This window comes from Crocodylus siamensis, chromosome 1 (genome assembly GCF_052110815.1).
Source record: "Crocodylus siamensis isolate JL-2025a chromosome 1, ASM5211081v1, whole genome shotgun sequence".
Lineage (NCBI taxonomy): Eukaryota > Metazoa > Chordata > Crocodylia > Crocodylidae > Crocodylus > Crocodylus siamensis.
This window is the reverse complement of record NC_143395.1, coordinates 50630625-50650907: the sequence shown is the minus strand read 5'-3', so window position 1 is coordinate 50650907 and position 20283 is coordinate 50630625. Positions and strand designations below refer to the sequence as shown.

Genomic DNA, 20283 nt, shown 5'->3' with positions numbered 1-20283 from the left:
TTGTCAATGTATTACTATTATTATTATTATTTATCTGTTTCAGGAATGTGAGTCTGCTCCCTGCATAAATGGAGGATCCTGTCAAGATTTGGTCAGTGCATTTGTTTGTATTTGCCTGAGTGGATACACCGGCACATTTTGTGAAGTAGATATTGATGTTTGCAGTGAACCTTCACTGAACTCAACCCTCTGCTTCAATGGAGGCATATGTGTTGATGGGCCGGGAAGAACTTTCTATTGCAGGTCAGTGGGAATGTTTATTTATAACTGCTTCGGTTAATGTACATTGATCTGTTAAGTTTACTATGTGAGGAGATTTTATTACGTGCTATGTGAATTACAGTGGATTTGTTTCTATTGTAAAAGTTATGTCAGATAGCAAATGTTTTAAAAGTATGAAGGCTGACTATTAGTACTTTGTAGATATGGTCATATGTTTATAACTTTAAAAGTATTTTTAACACAAGAATAAAACATTATTTTTAAATTATTGGAACTGAAATATTTTTTAAAAACATACTAAATCTTTTACATTCTTCACATAACAAACAGGTATTCAGGAGATTATTGTTATTAAAATATATAGTTAATGTGGTGCTTTCATCTAGAAAATAATGTGCACAATATTTCTAAGAATTGTACATAGAAGACTTTTAATAAGAACAAGCTATAAAAAGATGCAAAGTAATACTTTTAACAAATACTTGCATATCGGAGCTTAAATACAAAGAGCCAGGTTATATTAAAAAATTGCAAAAAATCTGATTATGCCCAAAATTATTGTTGTGCATACAGGCATGTCTGGGTATGTACAAGTGTTGCAATTACATTGTCCTAACCAAGGTTAGGTCAGTCTAAATGCCAACTCCTGCGGGTGTTCATAGTTTTTAAATTTGGCCAAAAAACAAAACACTCAATCTAAATTAGTTTGCCTCAGTCTAATTTAGAATGAGAGAGTTAACCCAATCTAGGAAGGGGTTAACCTAATCTAGTGAATGTCTATATTCATTCTTAGCACAGCCCCAGGGCTGGGAAAGCCCAAACAGTGGTTCCAGCCCCGAGGCTGTGCTGTTCCTACCTCTGACCCAGCCTGGGCTATTTTTTGTCCCACATTGCCTCACGTCTTGGACCATGCAACACCACACCCATGGACTCACCTTCACTTTCCTTCCCCAGTACTCCTCTGAATTACCACCCTTCCTCCAGGCTTTCCAGCCCCACACCTTGTGGACTCATTTTACCCCCACACTCCCCAGTCCCATCAGCCTCTCCATTCATCCTGAGTTAGGCTGCCTATGCCAGTCAAAAACATGGTAAAAAGCTGTGCATACTGCTCCCTGTTTAGGTTTAGGCAGCTTAAAGTAAACTGCCTAAACCTAGACTGGGTGTAGCAAATTCATAGATTATAGAGTCAGAAGGAACCCAATGGATCATCATGTCCGACTCCCTGCCCCTGGCAGGAAAGAGGACCGAGGTCAGACGACCCCAGCCAGGTGACTGTCAAGCCTCTTCTTGAAGACCTGTTTTCTCCTTGGGTGTGTATGAATACAGGATAGAAGGATGAATGATGACTTCCTTGGCTGTTCAGAATTATCTGAAAAGGAACGTTATCCTGTTAATTACTTGCAATCTACTTGCAGTTCATTAGAAACCTATACATGATGTTTTCACATGATTCTGCTATTTGTAGTACATATTTTCAGATTTCCTCAAGTAAAATTAGTATACATGTAATGACTTTTATTTACACATGAGCTGCACTTTAATTATTATTACAATGTCATAAATTTAGAAAAGACTGATTAAAAAAGGTTCTAAACCTATGTGACAATGAAGCACTAATAACTTCCTAAGTCATAATTATAAAATGTTTAACATCTGGTTTTCAGTTTATGGCCTGAAGCAAAGCTTAAAGACATTAATTCTTTTTTAAGTATAATAATATCCACTTTTGAAAAGCCTATAACTATTATTAACCATGTGTAACAATTTAATAGCTTTATAATGTAGTTACATTTTATTAAACTATAAAAACCATGTTAAAGTAATGTTAAGGGTATGTCTTAAATTCACAAAGGTATTGAAACTCAGAGGTAAATTTTAAATTTTACTTCTCACTATACCCTATGCACCTGCCTATGTATTTTAATATGTATACAAAATAAGTTAAATTTGAATGTGATATTGGACTATTAGGGCAGATCCATATCATTCTCATGGGCCCTAAATGGGATCTAAGCAGAACTTAGGTGAATAAGTGATAAAAATCTATTTAGACTGATGTTACTTCATCAGCTGCAAAACAGCTGGCGTGCCTAGAAACCTTAGGCTAGAGGTTCTCAGTCTTTTTGGACTTGAAACGCCCTTCATTAGACTCAGGGCACTATTAGAAAATGCCAGCTTTAAGCTTGCAGTTTTTGTGGGGCAATTGGTTTTTGTTTTGTTTTTACTACAGAAAAATGATACAGAAATTTTTCTGTTCCAAAGAACTTGGAATGTTTTTGACTTCATAGATTCCTATTTAATATCTGTAGGTTTATCTTTTAAATTACATGTAGGTATTTGTACGCCTAATAGTGTATGGCACATCTAACACTGTGACACCCTGTAGCACCTTTTAAAAGGACCTCAATACATCTCAGTTGAGAATCATTGCATTAGGAACTTTTCATTTCAGCTTGAAAAGTTGCTTACGTGTCTAGACCAAGGTTTCTAAACATGCTTGGAAGTTAAATAGCATAAGGTCCTAGGATCCTAACTCCCACCATACCTCCATTGCAATCCAAATTAAATCTGGAAGTTGTCTCAATTCTGCTGAAAATCCAAACCTATTAGATTTTCATATACCACACTTAACATATGACTAAAATGAGAACAGCATAAGCACAGCAACTCACAGGGTGTGTCTACATGAGATGCTGACTGTGCTGTAGCTGAAAAATATTGTGCAGTAGCACATCACAGGATGAACAGTGCTAATACACTACTGCACTCTATTATTAAGCTACTTCACAGTAGCATCACCTAAAAGATGGTCGCCGGTGCTACTGAGCAGTAACTCCAGTCACTGTGCATTTATTTAGTACTTACTAATACCAGTACTAAATAAATGTGCAGTAACAACTGCACAGTAGTGTCTCATGTAGGCATGCCCACAGTCACTCCCAAAAACCCCTCAGTATTTTACATGTATACACATGCCTACAGTAGCGCACATGTATCCTCATTTTAAAAAAGCAGGACTTTGTCCAAAGCTGAGAACCAGCGTGGGGATAGGCTGGGGTTCTTATCAAGGTTGTTTAAGATTCCTTGGGTAGCAGGGATCCCCATGCCCAGGATAGCTTCTCTCAAAGTGTGTGTGGGGGGGCGCCGTGATCAGCCTACTTCAGCTCCCCCTCCCCCTGTGATCACCACACAGTGGCCAGCATGAGCTAACCCTCTCCTCCCCACCCACAGCAGGGTCATGGTGTGGGTTAAAGTGAAGAAAGAAACAGCCCAGGCTCAATTTTCTTATCACTTAGTCTATTTGCATGTCAATCTTTTAACTGCTGCATTGGCAGATCATCATCACCTGCAGTCATATCCCTCCAGCCTACAACCAGATCCCTTCAGTTCTTGTTCCCCCTCCTGTCCTCTACCCTGCCAAGTTTGTCCCTTTTCTCTGGTATCCAGTTCCTTCTAAACCTATTTTTTGTCTGGGGCAGCATGTCCCTGTCACCCTTTCACCACCCTCTGCTTGCCATTGCTCTGCCTGACGGTCATACTGCTGCGTCTTTCTGGGAGTGCAGGGGACTGTGGATCAGGAGTCAAGGGCACCATCTGGGTGAAGGGGCAGGGCCTGCAGGTAAGGAGGGAGGTGCATTAGTAGGGTTTGGGGGGCAGGAGGCTGGAAGGGCAGGAGATTGTGCGTCAGGAGTGAGGGGCACCAGCTGGGCTGGGGGGCTGCAGGTTAGCTAGGAATGAGAGGCACTGGTGGGGCAGGGTGCTTCAGGTTGGGAGTGAGGGACACAGGCAGGGCTGGAGGGGACAGTGGCTTAGCTGTAAAACATGATCATGTTTTCTGTGCGATTGTTGTATATTGTGCCTCCTGTAGAACTGGAGAGGACTAGTCTTCCCCCAAGCCATTAAGATTCCTCGGCAGAACCTGTAAAACCATTTGAGTGACTCTGGCTGAATCTTGGAGTGGTGACCCCCTTTGAATTGCTTTCTCTGCATTAACAGTGTTCCAGTGAAGCTGCTGTTTGGCTGGGACCTGGAGGAGGGCATTGGGAGGGCTGGGGGGCAGGGGCTGCTCTCATCAGTCTGTACCTTGAAGCAGATTTCCAAACCTGGCTTTTCAGGAGTTTGAGCAGACACCAGCCCCGTTCAATAAACCATTCTGTAATGTGACTGCTCTGGGGCCAGCAATATTATTGTTTGCTTGTCACCTACCCCGTTAGGAATAGAGGGAGCCATGCCCTAGCAAGCAGTCCACAGAGAGAAATCCCTATTCCTGCATTACCTTCCAGTATGCCAAAGGACTATTTCATGATTCAGTACCCAGAGCTACCTGACCCATACCACATGCACCCAGTGCTACATGTTAGGGTTCTCTCCCAGAGCTGGCAAAATCCTGCTTAGCTATGACTTGCACTTGGCAAGCCATGCGCTTTTTTTTTCTCTGTTCATCAGTCAGCCACCCCCCACATTGCTGAGGTCCTAGGAACATTTCACTTGCAAAACTCCCTGCCAGTCCCCCTGGGCCTGGGGCTGTGGGTAGACCATCCATGTTTTTGGGGCATCTCAGGCCCCATGCTAGGGTTTGCTCCCCAAATTTCAAACTGCCTGACTCTACTGAAGGCCAAGGAACATCTGTACCCCACTCTCCCTGTGTTCCATTGCCCCTGGTGATGTGAGGCAGGGACCCCTGGCTACCAGTGACTGGCCTTCTCACCATCCACTATTTTAGGGCAGCCAACACCAAAGCTACATGCCATGGTTCATGAGGCTGACGTTTGTTCCTTTAATTCCCAGGTCTTTATTCCTGGTTCCTGGTTGCTTTTTCAAAGCTAACCTATACCCAATAAAAGCTTCTTATTAACGAATTACACATTCTAAAGAGAGTGAATTTCATTAGCTATGCATAATATGTAAATTAATACCCTGCATCCACCATTCCTGTGCACCAACAGAGTCCTGCATAGCCCAATGCGTGGCCTGATTGACAGCCCCCTATGCACACTGTAATAAGTATATGGACTTGAATAAGGAATTTCTTTTTGGCTAGGATTAGAGATGGAAATCCTTATTAGGCCTCCCCACAACCTGACTCTGTGCCACTGGGCAACTTTCCCAGACATCTCTGACTAGAGTCTTGCCTGGCCCAAAGCACTGTTTGTTCATGCCAGGCTGCCAACTCGCAGCCCCCCATGCACACCATACTAAGTATATGGGCTTGAATGAGGAACAGTTTTTTGGGCTGGGATGATAGCTGGAAATCCTTCCTGGGCCAGCCCACATGGTCAGGGAAGTCCAGGACAGTCCCCAGTGCCAGAGGCATGGTATGGGGTGGCCCTAGCTCTGGGGTGCAACAGCCACATATAACATTTCATCACAGCCCTCACCATACACTGTTATACATGATAGTTACACTCCAGAGCTGGGTGCATTTAGGTCAGTCCTGGGTCAACATAGTTGCGTCCGGAGAGATAAGGAAACAGTACCATGGTCTGCTACTGTGGTCACTGTCAGGGGGAGTTGTCCTGGCAATTAGGGAACTGCCTGGGTGACCAGTGGAGTCACCCTAAAACCGACACTCCATCAAGGCTGACAGACAATGCATAAAGCCCCTGTTCCAAGAGAGTCCCCCAGTGCCACAAAAGCATGCCATGAGGGATGGCATGAGCTCTAACTGTGGGGTGTAATAGCCACATATAACACTGCATGGGAATGGCAGATATATGCCCAGCTCTGGGGTGTAACAGCTGCGTATAACAGTGTATGGGGACGGCTGAGATACACCCCAGAGCTGGGTGCAATGGCCACATATAACAGTTTAGCACAGCCCTCACCATACACTGCTGGGGTCCTTCACTCCTGATCCATAGTCCCGTATCCTCCCAGGAGTGTTGTGCAGTGAGTCCCAGAGGAATCAAAGCCCTGAGCTGCGGGCAGCAGCTCGGGTTCATTCCAACCACCCTCCAGCATGAAGCCAGGAAGCTCAGTGTGCAGGTGGCACATGGAGGATCCCAGAGGCACTAGAGCTTGGAGCCATAGTCAGCAGCCCAGGCACTGATAGCTCAGTAGTACAGCTTTGCCCCCCATGTGGGAGATAAGGGTTTGATTCCCAGCTAAGGTACCAGAGGATTGAACTGCCTGCAAATGTGAATCCCCACTGGGGAGGGGGGTTCTCCCTGCCTCTCTTACCCTGCCCCTTATATGTTGTGGGATCTATCTTGTATTTTGAGAAACGCTGCATCTTATATTTTGTAAGCCCTGCGCCTCAAGTCTGTTGTTGATTTTGTCTCTGTTATATGTGTATGTTAACCTAAAATCCCTTTTGCTCCCCTCTGCTCAGCTGGACCCCACCCCCACTTCCCTCCAGGTGCCTAGAGCGAGGTGCCATTATCTCCCAGGGTTCCCTTGACTCCTGCGTGTGTGTTATATTCCACCCTGTTCTTTCCCTGTTAAACCCATATTAAGTTTCAATTGGTCTCGGCTCTATAGGGGATAGGAGGAGAGCTGCTCCCCCATAAGTGGATATCCCTCCTATAGCACACTAACACCTACTAAATCCCTGTATTTGGAAAGGGGGTACCTCATCTAAGTACCACCCGGGTTACCCCTACCCTCTCAGCCCTGACAGTACCCCTCACTCCTGACCTGTCCCCAGCCTTCCCAAACCAAAAACCCAGTCCAACAAAAAGTAATTTTAATTAACCTGAGTATTGAATTGCCTGACCCATAACAATTTGATCTTTGCCATAAATTGCATGCAAACAGAGAACGTTTTTTTAATTCAAAAAAGTTGTATTTTTCATTAATCTGAACCTTGAACTAAATCACCAGTAAAAAATTGCAAGATTAGCCCCTGGAGTCTTCTTGAAGTATTGTAATAGAAATTCAATGGATTACCAAGTGAATTCGAGCAAGCACCTGGTGGTGTAATAGTTGCAAAGCAGGGAAAATCACATTTTTGGGTGCAAGTCAAAGCCATGTTGAAAATTTTAAATGGTAAAAAAACCCCTCATGGAAGAAATTCATGAGCTAAAAATAAAACATGTCGGAAGTGTTTTACATTATCATGGTAAAAAAAAATCTAAAATGATAAAATCAGCTGACAATGTGGATACACAGGCACTATTTAGCTAGCTTAATGGTGATTTTTGTCATGTGGACACAAGAAAATTGTAACGTGATAACAGGAGAGATGTAATGCGGACAAGCACCCATGGGAGCTACATTTCTACCCACACAGTCCTGTGATGGATCAGCTTCACATAAGTCTAGCCAAGGGATTTATGGAAGATATAAAGATAATTCTGTGGGGTTCATACTTAACTTGATAGGCAGGAATGATATGTTTATGGGGGCAAAAGGGAAAGATATATCTTGGATTTTTTTATAGACCAAAAGAATGAGCTGCTATGAAATAGATTAAATATATCAGTGTAGGTTTATTATTAACAGCAAGTGTGTCTACAATATGTGAGATGAAGTTCTTTATAAGTCTACAACTACACAAGGCTATCTGTAATAGGTGGTAGTTATAAAGAGATGCTTCTAATGTGCATTGTATATACATCCAAGAATCATGCAGGACTGTAGTCCTATGTAATATAGGAGAAAAAGAATGATATGTATATGTGACAATGCTGCAGAATACACGATTTAACTGGCTAGCTTTATGGTCTTAAAAGGAGTATTTACAATGTCTCAGTATTCTGCTCCCAGCAGGAACACATGCAAAAAGGAGGCAATGCATATAATGAGATTCCTTCTTCGTCACTTGAACATATATTGCTTAGCTATATTGTTGGAAGCAGAATTCAGAAAGTTTTCAATCGGTTCAAGCAGCACAGAAGGACAAGGGGCAGTATTTGATCTGTGCTTTACCTGATGGGCTGGAATAAAAGTTTCATGCAACATTTTACATTCTAGCTTCATTGTGCTTTACTTTAAAAGGAATCAGGCAGTGTGAAGAGGAGAAAAAAAGACCATCACAGTTCTTCTTATCAGTGAAATTACTAGATCTGTACAATTTCATTCCTTGGCACTATTATAAGAGTCAAATATGGAGATGTAAGTTGACTTTGGGTCTGATCTTAAGGCTATGATCCTATTTTCCTTTCAAAGTAGAATATAGATGGGAAAAGGTAGTATTTAAGATGTGTGTTTGATAATAGCATTTGCTAAAGAACTTGGGAAGATTTCCAACAGTACTTGCATTTGCACAGCAGTGCACATCAGAACACTACAGATCTGATTCTTCTGTTTGAGTGCATCTACATATGTGCTTTACTGTGGAGTTGACTAATTAGCTCCACAGTAAAGTGTCATCATATGTGTGTGCGCTGATATTAAAGTGCAATAAATGAATTAACCCCTTTGTAAGATAGTAGTTGGAGACTGCAATATCCTACAGTAGAGTCACTTACTGTGCTGCAATGCACGTGTGGACAGTGACTGAGACAGCAGCATTTCCTGCTGGGGCAGAGCACCCCTGGGCTGGCAGCAGGTACAGGGGATCAGCCCCATGGCTGCACAGTTTCAAGCATTTTTGTGCCTCAGCCAGCCCATCTGCCCCCAGAGCCTGGGACTGAACCCCTGAACCTGCTGCCAGCCTGGATCAAGGTATGGCTGTCCTTGGCAGCTGTGTAGACACCTGGGAGCAGTGTAGTCCAGAGTTTATCAAGTTGCATTAACTGTACATGTAGAGTTATAACTTTTTCCTACTATAGCTTATTATTAATGGGGGTCACTGCTGATTTACCCCTGTGTCTGTGAGAGAAGAAAACTTTTCCTAAGAAAAGTGCACAAGATGAAGTAACATCTGGTAGCATAATGGAATTGATTTTAGTATTAAAAAATAATATTATTTATTACTTCAGTTGCACCTTCCATTCAAAAATCACAAAGAATTTGGGGTTCATTCCTAATAGACCTTTAAAGACCTTGCTACACATTGCACTTTGAGCTGCTAAAATGTTAATTGGTGTGAGTGCTAGCTCCAGTTTGCAGCAGTTACACCTTAAGGCTTAAAACATTCTCTGCTTGTCACCAGCTACGCAGCTGTGACTTACCACAAGAAGGCTAGTGAGCAGGGCCTGGATTAGGAGCTATAGCTGCAAGCTGCCACTACAGGGCTGATAAGTCAAGACAAGCTTCTATCCCTGCTTTAGGTGTGTGGGGAAGGGGGGAGGGTGGTTGAGAGACAGGTTGGTGGGGCATGCAGCTGGTGTGGCAGAGAGTTAATTGGATCATTGAATCCTAGGAAATTAGGGGTGGAAGTGACTTCAGAAGCACACAGAAGGATTATATCATCCCAGAAGAGCTGACCTGAGCAGGGAGCCAAGCCCAGGGAAAATCAGCCGGTACAGGGCCTCGCCTCCACCCCTGCTCTGATCTTTGGGCCCCAGACCCAAAGAAGCTGCCACTGCAGGGCATCATGGCGGCGGGGGTGGGCTAGTGAGTGGCTGGACATGGAGTCACCACTGTGCCCGGCTCTGCACTGCTGCTGCTCCGTCCTGCTTTGTGGGGCCCCCCAAATGCAGGGCCTGGTGCAGTCATCCTGATTCAACTCCCCCAGGGACAGCCTTGCTTCCCAGGCAAGGCTTTGTCTAGTTGGGTCTTAAAAACCTCCAAGAATGGAGATTGTGCAACGTCTCTAGGTAACCTGTTCCAGTGCTTTACTACTTCATGAGGAAGTTTTCCCTGATATCTAACCTAAACTTCCCTTCCTGAAATTTGACACCATTGCTTCCTATTCTATCATCTACTACCACTGAGAAGTCTACCTCCATCCTCTTTGGAACCACCTTTCAGGTAGTTGAAGGCTGCTATACTTTCTGTAGTGGGGGGGCCCAAAACTGGACGCAATACTCCAGATGTGGCCTTACAAGTGCCAAATAGAGGGGAAGAAACCTATCCCTCAGTCTGCTGGCACTGTTCCTTCTAATGCAGCCTAGTATGTCATTAGCTTTCTTCACAACAAGGACACACTGTTGGCTAATATTCAACATATTATCCACTGCAACTCCCAGGTCCTTTTGTGCAGAGCTGCTGGTAAGCCAGCCAGTCCCCTGCCTCTATTGGTGCATGGGATTGTTCTGTCCTAAGTGCAATACTGTGCACTTGTCCATATTGAACCCCATGTGATTTCTTTTGGTCCAGTCCTCTAATTTGTTGAGGTCTCTCTGAATCCTAGCCCTATCCTCCAGCATATCTACTACTACTCCCCCAGAGCTTGGTGTTATCTGCAGACTTGCTGAGGGGGCAATCTATGCCATCTCCCAGGTCTTTAATAAAGATATTAAACAAAACCAGCCCCAGCACCAATCACTAGGGTACTCCACTTGATACTGGCTGCCAACTAGATATTAAGCCACTCATTGTTACTTTCTGAGCTTGACAATCCATCCAGTTTTCTATCCACCTTACAGTCCATTCATTCAACCTGTATTTCCTTAGTTACCTTGCAACAATATTGTGGCAGTTCATATCAAAAGCTTGCTAAAGTCAAGGGATGGGGGGTGGGTAATGAAATATGAGGTGGAAAGGAAATGGGAGAAAAGGGTGGTGAAATGAAGAAAATGAACCACTGGAGGATAAAATAAAAAGAAATAAAGAGGAAGTAAATTAAAGAAGGTCTCATGCTTTATTAAAGTGGGATTTGGGATTAGGGTGTGGAGGTGCTAAACGTGCTTCCCTGAGTTGCTGGAGTAGGAGCAGTGAGGGAAGGTGCTTTTAGAGAAACCATTGGTCCTGCCCTAGGGAGGAAGCCCCAGTCCATAGGGATCAGATTGCTCCCAACCTTGTTCTCCCCCCTACTCCCACTATGCCTCATTTCTGGACCTACCATGTCCTGTTCTTTGGCTACCTGGCATGTGTTCTTCAAGCTGTTTGCATAGGGTTGCACCCCTGGGAATCAGGATGTGGCACCACAAGAGACAGGAGGGGGAGTTGGCTTGGTGCCAGAACTGTCTTTTGGCAGTTGACTTCATGCGATAGAAAGTTCATGCACACAGAACAGAAGGGTGGGAGAGAGGACATTGTACCCTGGAATGCTGGAGGATTGCAACTTGGGTGGTTCATCTATAGGGAGTGAACATGCAATAATGGAACATGACCTGGGTAACATGGGTCAGAGATAAACCTGTCCTGAACTGGAGTAACTATAAATTGCCTAAGTATACTTAAAACTAGTTTCAAGTGTTAATATGTGGACAATTCAGGGATTAAGAGCTCCAGGAGCTGCATAAAATTAATGTGTAACAAAGAACAATTCTAATTAACCCTACTCAGTGGACACAAAATTGTTTATTCACCTAGACTCATTAGGCACCTCCTTTTGGCCTGAAAAGACCTCTTGGCAACTAGACGTGTTCTGTCATACATGCTCAGAAACAATCCAGTTCAGTCATCTAATGTTCTTTACTCCTTACTAGGCTATAGGGCAACTCAAATCATGGGGCATAAAATCATGACCAAGTCCCAGAATCCTTAAGCAGAAACAGACTAGATTGAATGACTGATACTGAGAGCACTTACGTAGTTTAATAGAAAACAGTAGTTGTTCATCTTTTGTACAATGTCATGATGACAGCATTTGCTCAGAAATTGTGAGATCTAGATACTAAACTCACCTCATCCTGAAAAGCTCAAAACTCAGAGCTCATGCTTCCCAGGAGTCTTCCCTACTAGGCTGTCTGAGAGCACTCTGCAAGCCTGTGCAGTCAGGAGTGCAAGAGTCACTGGACTAGAAGGAGAACCAAGAAGAGGGAGTCTTACTCTGTGGTCCAGTACAGTGGGAAATCACCAGAGCAGGAGAATCTTTAGTTCCAGTCCCTGCTGCCAGGATTCTCTGTATGTTTGGAATTAGTCCATGATGAAAAGACAGAAATGACCTCCACAGAAGAGACCAGAACCTCCCCTCACCAAGCTATGAAGTCATGTTCTCATTTCCTTGTTCTTCTTCTGGCTCTGTGAGGGTGTGTCTACACAAGATCCTCCCCCTCTATGCGACACTGGTCAGGGCACAGCTGGAGTACTGTGTCCAGTTGTGTGCGGCCCATTTCAGGAGGAATGTGGACAACACTGAAAGGGTCCAGAGGAGGGCCACCCACATGATCCGGGGACAACAGGGCAGACCCTACAGTGAAAGACTGCGGGACTGAACCTGTTCAGCCTTCACAAGAGAAGGCTGAGGGGGGACCTGGTGACCATCTATAAACTCACTAGTGGGGACCAGAAGGGTTTAGGGGAGACAGTGTTTCCCCTAGCGCCCCCTGGCATGACAAGGAACAATGGACACAAATTATTAGAGAGTAGGTTTAGATTAGACATCCACAAGAACTACTTCACTGTCAGGGTGGCTAGGAGCTGGAACCAACTTCCTAGGGAAGTGGTGCTGGCTCCTACCCTGGGGATCTTTAAGAAGAGGCTTGATGACTACCTGGCTGGACTCATTTGAGTCCAGTCTTTTCTCCTGCCCAGGCGGGGGGTCGGACTTGAAGATCTACAAGGTCCCTTCTGACCCTACTTCTATGATTCTATGATTCTGTGAAGATGCTTTACTGCAGAGCTGACTAATTAGTTCCACTGTAAACCATCACTAAGAGTGGTGCTCTTAGCTCTCAGTAAACTAATTAATTCCTCTGGAGGACATACGTTGCTGATTTGACACACATCAGATCAATGCTTGGGATCTCAACAGCATGCTGTTAGGGCGTGACGCAAAGTTATACACACTCACACAAACTGCACATACGACACTATGGGTCCACACACGTACACATATATACACACACAAACATGCACTTCAGTGGCTGTGTGTGTTAACACTAGGGGCACTTGGGGGCAAATGGGGTGCTTGGTGACTAGGGGGCACTTGGGGCCCCAGGCAAAAGAGGCGGTGGTGATGGGACTGGGAGAGCCAGCCATGGAGCCAGGAGAGCAGAGGCAGCAAAAGTGGAGGTAGGAAGCTGGGGAGTGGGGGTGGGAAAGAGCTGGCAGAGAAGCCAGGAGGTCAGGAAAAGTGTAGGTGATGGAGCAGAGCTGGGACATCATGACAGGTGGAGGTGATGGAGCAGCGGTGATCCGGGGGAGCAGGAAGCTGGCAGAGAAGCTGGGACACAGAGGGAGAGCTGGGATGGGTGTCAAAGGTGGCAGAGAGCTGGGATGGGGAGCTGAGGGACAGGAGTTAGACACGAGGTTGGGTCAGGCAGGGGCAAAGGAACCGGAATTAAGTGGTGAGCCTGCTGCAAGACAAAGACCAGCTCGGGGTCCAAAAAATATCGGTTTTACTATATAGGCAACACAATATACAAACCATGAAGTTACTGATTCTATTGTAGGGCTTGTAGTGAGGTCTCTGGAGCTGTAGAAAGAGCTCTTAACTTCTGTGGCACCACGCCCTTTTAATCTAAGCAGTATTGTTGTGAAATTCCGCCAAGGAGACAGATATTATAAAAGTACTGAAATGTGTAAGTCAGTTGTTTCCTGTTTTGGGACTTGTTATAAAATCTTTGGTACTCTACAGCTGCAAGCTGCAGTATATCAGACTGTCAGTCCTGTATCCTTTGGATAGCTATTGTAGAAAAATGTAAGTCCTATGAAAGCTTTGTTGGCCAACCAAACAAACAGTAGGAAAGAAGGTCACCAGTAGAGCACAACAACTTACAAGAGTTAGCAAGAAAGAGCTAGAGGGCCAAAGGTGAGCAACAGTAGAGTAGATGGTCTCAGAATATAAATATTTCATTCTAGACCATTTTAAAGTTATTTTCTGGACTGGAGTATACAGTCTATGATTCTTTACTAAAATTAAAGTTTCCTTTATTAAAAAAAAAGTTTGTGTTACATATTTAAAAGTTTGTGTTACACTGTGTAAAAGCTTTCAATATATTTCCAATATTGAAAATGTTTTGAATGTGTAGTTTATTTATGCATTTATTGACATGTCTTTCATCAAACGGATGTCTGTATTCTTTCTCTGACCTACTTGCATAATTTATTTGTAAAGGCTAAGACAGAAATAACTGCAAACATAAGATACTTATCTCTGAATGTATACACAATTCTCAAGTTTCAGTGAGTGATAGTTATAGTGAAACCATCCATTGATCATTCAGCAATATCATCACCTCAAGAAACAGGTGATTTGAATTTCCTCTTTGATTAAAGTACATGTCCAGGATCATTTACAACTTCTTTCCAACATGCAGTGTGACTCGGCATTGTGATCCTCCAGTTTTACACCTGCATAAACTGAAAGGAATGGAGTTTCACTAGTTTACAGCAAAAGTAGTGTTGTGGCAAACCAGACCAATGATCTGTTTATTTTATTATTTCTAAGATAAACAAAAGCTTACATCTATTGCTAGTCCTGCTTTCCAGGGGTTGGTGGGAAAATGAAGAGGAAAATAAATAAATATCTTAGTGATGTGTTAGATGATATATGCTGTGAATGCACCATGTTGTGGGCCATCAGTGAAATTAGAAAATGCTGTTATTTGTTATGTTTGGGATCTGTCCTCTTTTCCTAGTCTAAATTTCATGCTGCTTGTGATTTTAACCACAAAATTTCAGATTCTTTGTCTAAAGCACCTAATCATTGTGAGTAAGCAGGTGGTAGAATCTTCAAAGATTTTTTTTCTTTTTTAATTGCTATAGCATCTGGCTTCCTGGCAAGCTTAAATAGTTAGGTTGGTTTTTTTCATGGATTTAGAAAATCTCCAGGGTGCTCAAGGTTTGCCCTACAGTTCAAGAAAAACAAAATCTTTTTCATTCTGTCAGTTATAAATGTATTACGGCTCTTATGTGTAGAAAGTTGTGATGTGTATATGCATACTTTTATACACCTGAAAAACAACTTGAAAATAATGGCTCAGGCTGCAAAGTCAAGCATTCACAATTTAAGGAATGCCAGAATTAAGGTTTTCCATGCAGACTTAGTTCAGGTCACTTGTGTTTGTGCATTGTGCCAAAATGTAATTACATTGTCACATAGCATAAGGTTTCTGCTTCAGTGTTTATTCTCTTAATTCCTGGCTATCCAACTGGCAGCTTATGAAAGGGTACAATGTGGCCTCTGGGCTCTTTCCCAGGGGCCAGAGTTTGGTAGTGCCAGCAGTGGAGAAGTGGGGGGCTTGCACTGCTCATGTGGCAGTGTCAAGGCAAGGGCTCATAATGCTGGTGCAACAGAGTGGGCATAGGTAAGTGTTGGCCTAGAAACGGTATGGAGACATTTGCTTTCTGAAAATTGGTTCATAGGTAGGTAGGTAGGTATATGTGGTTCAGGATGGGAAGCAGGGATTAATTGATTTCTAAAGGTCTGGGTCAGACAGTCTCTCCACAGCCTTGGAAGCAGACAGATTATCTAACACAAGACCAACAAGGACACGTAGTTTGGAAACCAGTCTGGGAACTGGGTATATGTACAATACTGTTCCATAATGTGAGATAAAAGTGACACCAACTAACAGGGCCCCAGAACAGAAGGGGCCTGAATCCCAGTTTTTCCCCAGCGGCCTTACCTGAGTACCATGAGTTTTCTAATATCCTTGCCAGTGGTTGGGCTATGATACCTGACAGCTCCTTAAGTACCCTGGGGTGCAGTCTGTCAGGACCAGTTGACTTGAAGGTGTCCAGCCTCTCAAGGTGTTCCTTTTCAAGGTCTACACCAGCGATGGGTATAAATCCACCCTCACACTGGCAATCCTACATGATGCTAGGCAGGGTGGTCCCTTTGGGCTGGTGAAAAAATGATGCAAAGTACCCAGTAATCAAGTTGGCTTTTTCCTGGGTGTCGGCTGTCAATTTTCCCATTTGGTTTAGCAGGGGTCGAATGTTATACTTGCTTTTCTTCTGACTCCCCACATATCTGAAAAAGGACTTTTTACTGTCCTTGATACATGTAGGCAGTTGGAGTTGGGTTGCAGCCTTGGCTTTCCTGGTTTCATATTTTCATAGTTGGTAGGGTCGGAAGAGACCTGAGCAGAACATCAAATCTGACCCCCTGCCATGGGCAGGAAAGAGTGCTGGGGTCAAATGACCCCAGCTAGGTGATTATTTAGCCTCATTCTGAAGACCCCATGGGTAGGAGCAAGCACCACTTCCCTTGGAAGTTGGTTCCAGATCCTAGTTGCCCTGACGGTGAAGTAGTGCCTCCTGATATCTAGCCTGAACCTACTCTCAGTCAGCTTGTGGCCATTATTCCTAGTTACTCCCAGTAGTGCCTGGGGGAACAGGGACTCTCCTATTCCCCGGTGGTCCTCCCTGATAATTTTATAGATGGCCACCAGATCCCCTCTCAGCCTTCTCTTGTGGAGACTGAAGAGGTTCAGGTCCTGTAGCCTCTCCTCGTAGGGCTTGTCCCCTGACTATGTGAGTGGTTTTCGTTTGGACCCTCTCAATGCTGTCTACATCCCTCCTGAAGTGTGGCACCCAGAGGTGGACACAGTATTCAAACTGTGGCCTGACCAAGGTCACATAAAGGGGGAGGATCACCTCCTTGGACCTGCTCGTGATGCATCTGTGGATGCATGACAAAGTGTGGTTAGCCTTACTGACTGCGTCCTCGCATTGGCGGCCATGTTAATCTTGGAATCGATAATGACTCCAAGATCCTTTTCTGTCTCTGTGCTGATGAAGAGGGATTTCCCCAGCCTATAGGTATGCTGCTGGTTCTCTCTCCCTAGGTGCAATACCTTGCATTTGTCAGGATTGAATCCCATCCTCTTCACATCTGCCCACCCCTGTAATCTGTCCAGATCTACTTGTAGCCTGTCCTTTCTAGCATGTCCACTTTGCCCCAGATCTTAGTGTCATCCGTGAATTTGAACAAGGTGCTTTTCACCTCCTTGTCCAAGTTGCTGATGAAGATGTTAAACAGCACGGGCCCGAGCACTGGGCCTTGGGGAACCCCACTGCCTACGTCCCTCCAAGTCAAAAAAGACCTGTCCACCACCACTATCTGGTTGCAGCCCTTCAGCCAATTTACAACCCATCTGACTGTGTAGGCGTTGATGCCATAGTCACCTAATTTTTTAAGGAGAATGGGGTGAGAGACAGTGTCGAAGGCCTTCCTAAAGTCCAGAAAGACTATGTCCACCGTGACACCTGTGTCTAAGGATTTTGTTACCTGGTCGTAGGTGACCAGGTTGGTCTGACAGGACCTGTTCCTAATGAACCCATGTTGATTGCCCCTAAGCATAATCTCCCCTGGCAGATGTGCTCCTGGATACTTTTCTCAAAGAGCTTCCCCAGGACCGAGGTAAGACTAATGGGCCTATAGTTACTTGGGTCCTTCTTCCTCCCCTTTTTGAAAATGGGGACCACATTGGCCCTTTTCCAGTCCTCTGGCACCTGGCCAGAGCACCATGAGTGCTCATAAAGCTATGCCAGGGGTCCCGCAATAACCCCTGCCAATTCCCTCAGCACCCTGGGGTGGAGATCATCTGGGCCTGCTAACTTGAACACATCCAGCCCCACAAGAAGTTCCCCAACTATGTCCTCACTGACCGTAGGCCTGGATGTGTCTCTCCTGAGTCCGTCTGGAATCCCAGTGGGGGGGATGTCTCAGTCCCTGCTCAGAAAAATGGAGGCAAAGAATTTGTTAAAGAGGACTACAGGTCCGGACCAGTACAGAATACTCCTCCTTAGTAGTGATTCCTGTCTTCCATCCTTTATAAGGCTCCCTTTTTAGATGTAGGAAGTCCATGAGTTCTCTGCTGAGCTAAGGGGATTACCGTGCCCTTTTGTTACCTTTCCTCCAAGATTGCAAGATTTTGCAATTTTGCAAGAGGTAGTTTCTGAGGTACAGGAAGTACTCAGTGTTTGCCAGAGTCTCACCATAAATCTGAATTATTGGAACTGGGCACTCCTTATTAAAAGCTTGTTGATGGAGGACCTTAGTCTTCTGAATGTTAAGTGTCAGTCCCAGTCTCTTGTATGCTTCACACATTAACAATTGTGTGAAGATCTGCTTCTGAGTGAGCACAATCTACAGTATCAGCATCATCGTGGAGCTCAGTAATTGAGATGAGGGTAGTCTTGGTTTTGGCTCATAGTTGACTGAAATTAAATGGCTTACTATCCAATTGCAGTTTATTTCCACTCTGACAGGAAACTTGTTGGTGGTGATATGCAGCATCATGTTAAGGCATCTTAAGAAGAGTGTTGGAGTGAAGATATGGCCTTCCTTCACTGCATTCTTAACTTCAAAGGGAGCTGTGATATATCCATTACTGAGCTCCACTGTTCACATACCATAATGGAGCAGGTGAAGAATGATGATGACTTTCGGTGGGCAGAGTCAAAGGCTTTCATGAGGCTGAAGCAGGCCATATAGAGAGTTTTATGTTGTTCCTGGCATTTTTCCTTCAGCTAGCTCAGAGTGAAGATCATGTTGGCTGTTGCTCTGGATATCCTAAACCCACACTGAGATTCTGATAGGAGCTCTTCAGCAACTGGAAGGAGATGATTCAGGAGGGTTCTTGCAATGATCTTTTGTGTGGCTGACATCAAAGTGATCCCTCTATAATTTCCACAGTCAGATCCATCTTATTTCTTGAAGATTGTCAAGATCATGGGGTCCCTAAGATCATTTAGGATTTCCTCATCATTCCAAACCCTTAAGATGAGGGCATGGAGCCATGATATGGGATCCTCTGCCCTTCTTGAAGATTTTGGTGCACTGTTGTTCGTTATTTGCTTGATGGTTTTCCTCACCTCATCAAGGGTTAGAGGGATTCCGAGATCATGTCCGACTGGGTATTGCAGAATGGAATTGAGAACACTCTCTCTTCAACAACAGTCTCAATTGAAAAAAATGCTCCTTCCAATGGATGTTGATGGCTCTGCTTTCCTTGATGGCTCCCCTGCCCTTTCCTAGGTCTCCACCATCCTTAGGTCTCAAAGGGGTTGCTTTCCTTGAGACCTAAGGAAAGCAACCCCATGCTCCATGAGTGCTCAGACCATAGATGGCTTTGGTGGCACTGAAAAAATCATGAATATCATGGATGTCAGAAAGATGTTGAATCTCCTTTGCTTTGTTTTCCCACCACCTCTTCTTCATATCACAGGTCCTTCTTTGGACCTCTGCCTTGCTTGTTGGTGATTCAATTTATTTTGCTTGGAGTTGGTGTTATTCTGCCAAGAAAAAAAGGCCTTGCATTTATGGCTGATCAACCCTTGGCTTTGCTGTTCATTCACAAACTAGTCTCAGTGTTTCCTGGTAGAGAATCCAAGTGTCTCTTCACACACACTGATGACAGTAGACTTGAAGGCACCACAAATGCTGCTGAAATTCTCCCATTTTTATTGATTGGAATTCACCAGTTTTTCATTGAGGCACTGGTGGAAGGGGTCTTACTTGATTGGATCTTTGGGTACAGCAGGAATCAAAGCAGGGGGGCAAGTACACTCTCGCTCCCACCTTTGACCCACCCCTACCTGTGCCCATCACTACAACTGGCAAGAGGGACAATTAAAAAAAATCCTACTTAATTCCTTCATCCTAGGGTTGAAGCATATTTAGTTGACATGAGATCTATGTGGAATGGAACATACTAGTATAGGCAGAATCTTAGGAGACAGTAGCAATACATTTCTAGCAAACAATACTCCACTGAGCATGTACAAAATAAGATTTGTCAAGGCTTATAATTTGATCACATTTGAGACTTTTTTCATAGGAATAGCAAAGGGCACATCTTGAACACTAATGGAAAACTGATGCCAAGTGTTAAATCTTTTCTCCAAAGCATAATTTCTCAAAAATATATGAATTTCTGAAAAACATTATTCCAGCTGGTTCATTAACATGAGCCAAATAATATATTTTTTGTCTCTACATTGAAACACCACTTTTCTGAAACTGTCCTTCAGCCCACCCATGCAAACCCTACTCTATGCAGTCGTCTTACTTGAGCCTACCACTTTCTCATATGCCCTCATGGGGTTCACTACTCTGCCCTGTCACTAGGGCTATTGACCTTAAACCTCTTGAGTCTCAGACCTGGTGACATGCCTGGACCCCCTGCCTGTCTTCTCTGGAGGGTAACCCACCAGGTTTTGGGGGGCTAA

General features: G+C 44.2%; 1 protein-coding gene across 1 annotated transcript in view; it reads left to right on the top strand.

The window, feature by feature from the left end:
• EYS (EGF-like photoreceptor maintenance factor) overlaps window positions 1-20283 on the top strand; it is a 1897540-nt gene that overhangs the window by 840478 nt on the left and 1036779 nt on the right. Inside the window, exon 29 of the mRNA XM_090034512.1 lies at window positions 44-243. Coding sequence (XP_089890638.1) covers window positions 44-243 — 200 coding nt within the window. The remainder of the gene's footprint in view (window positions 1-43; window positions 244-20283) is intronic.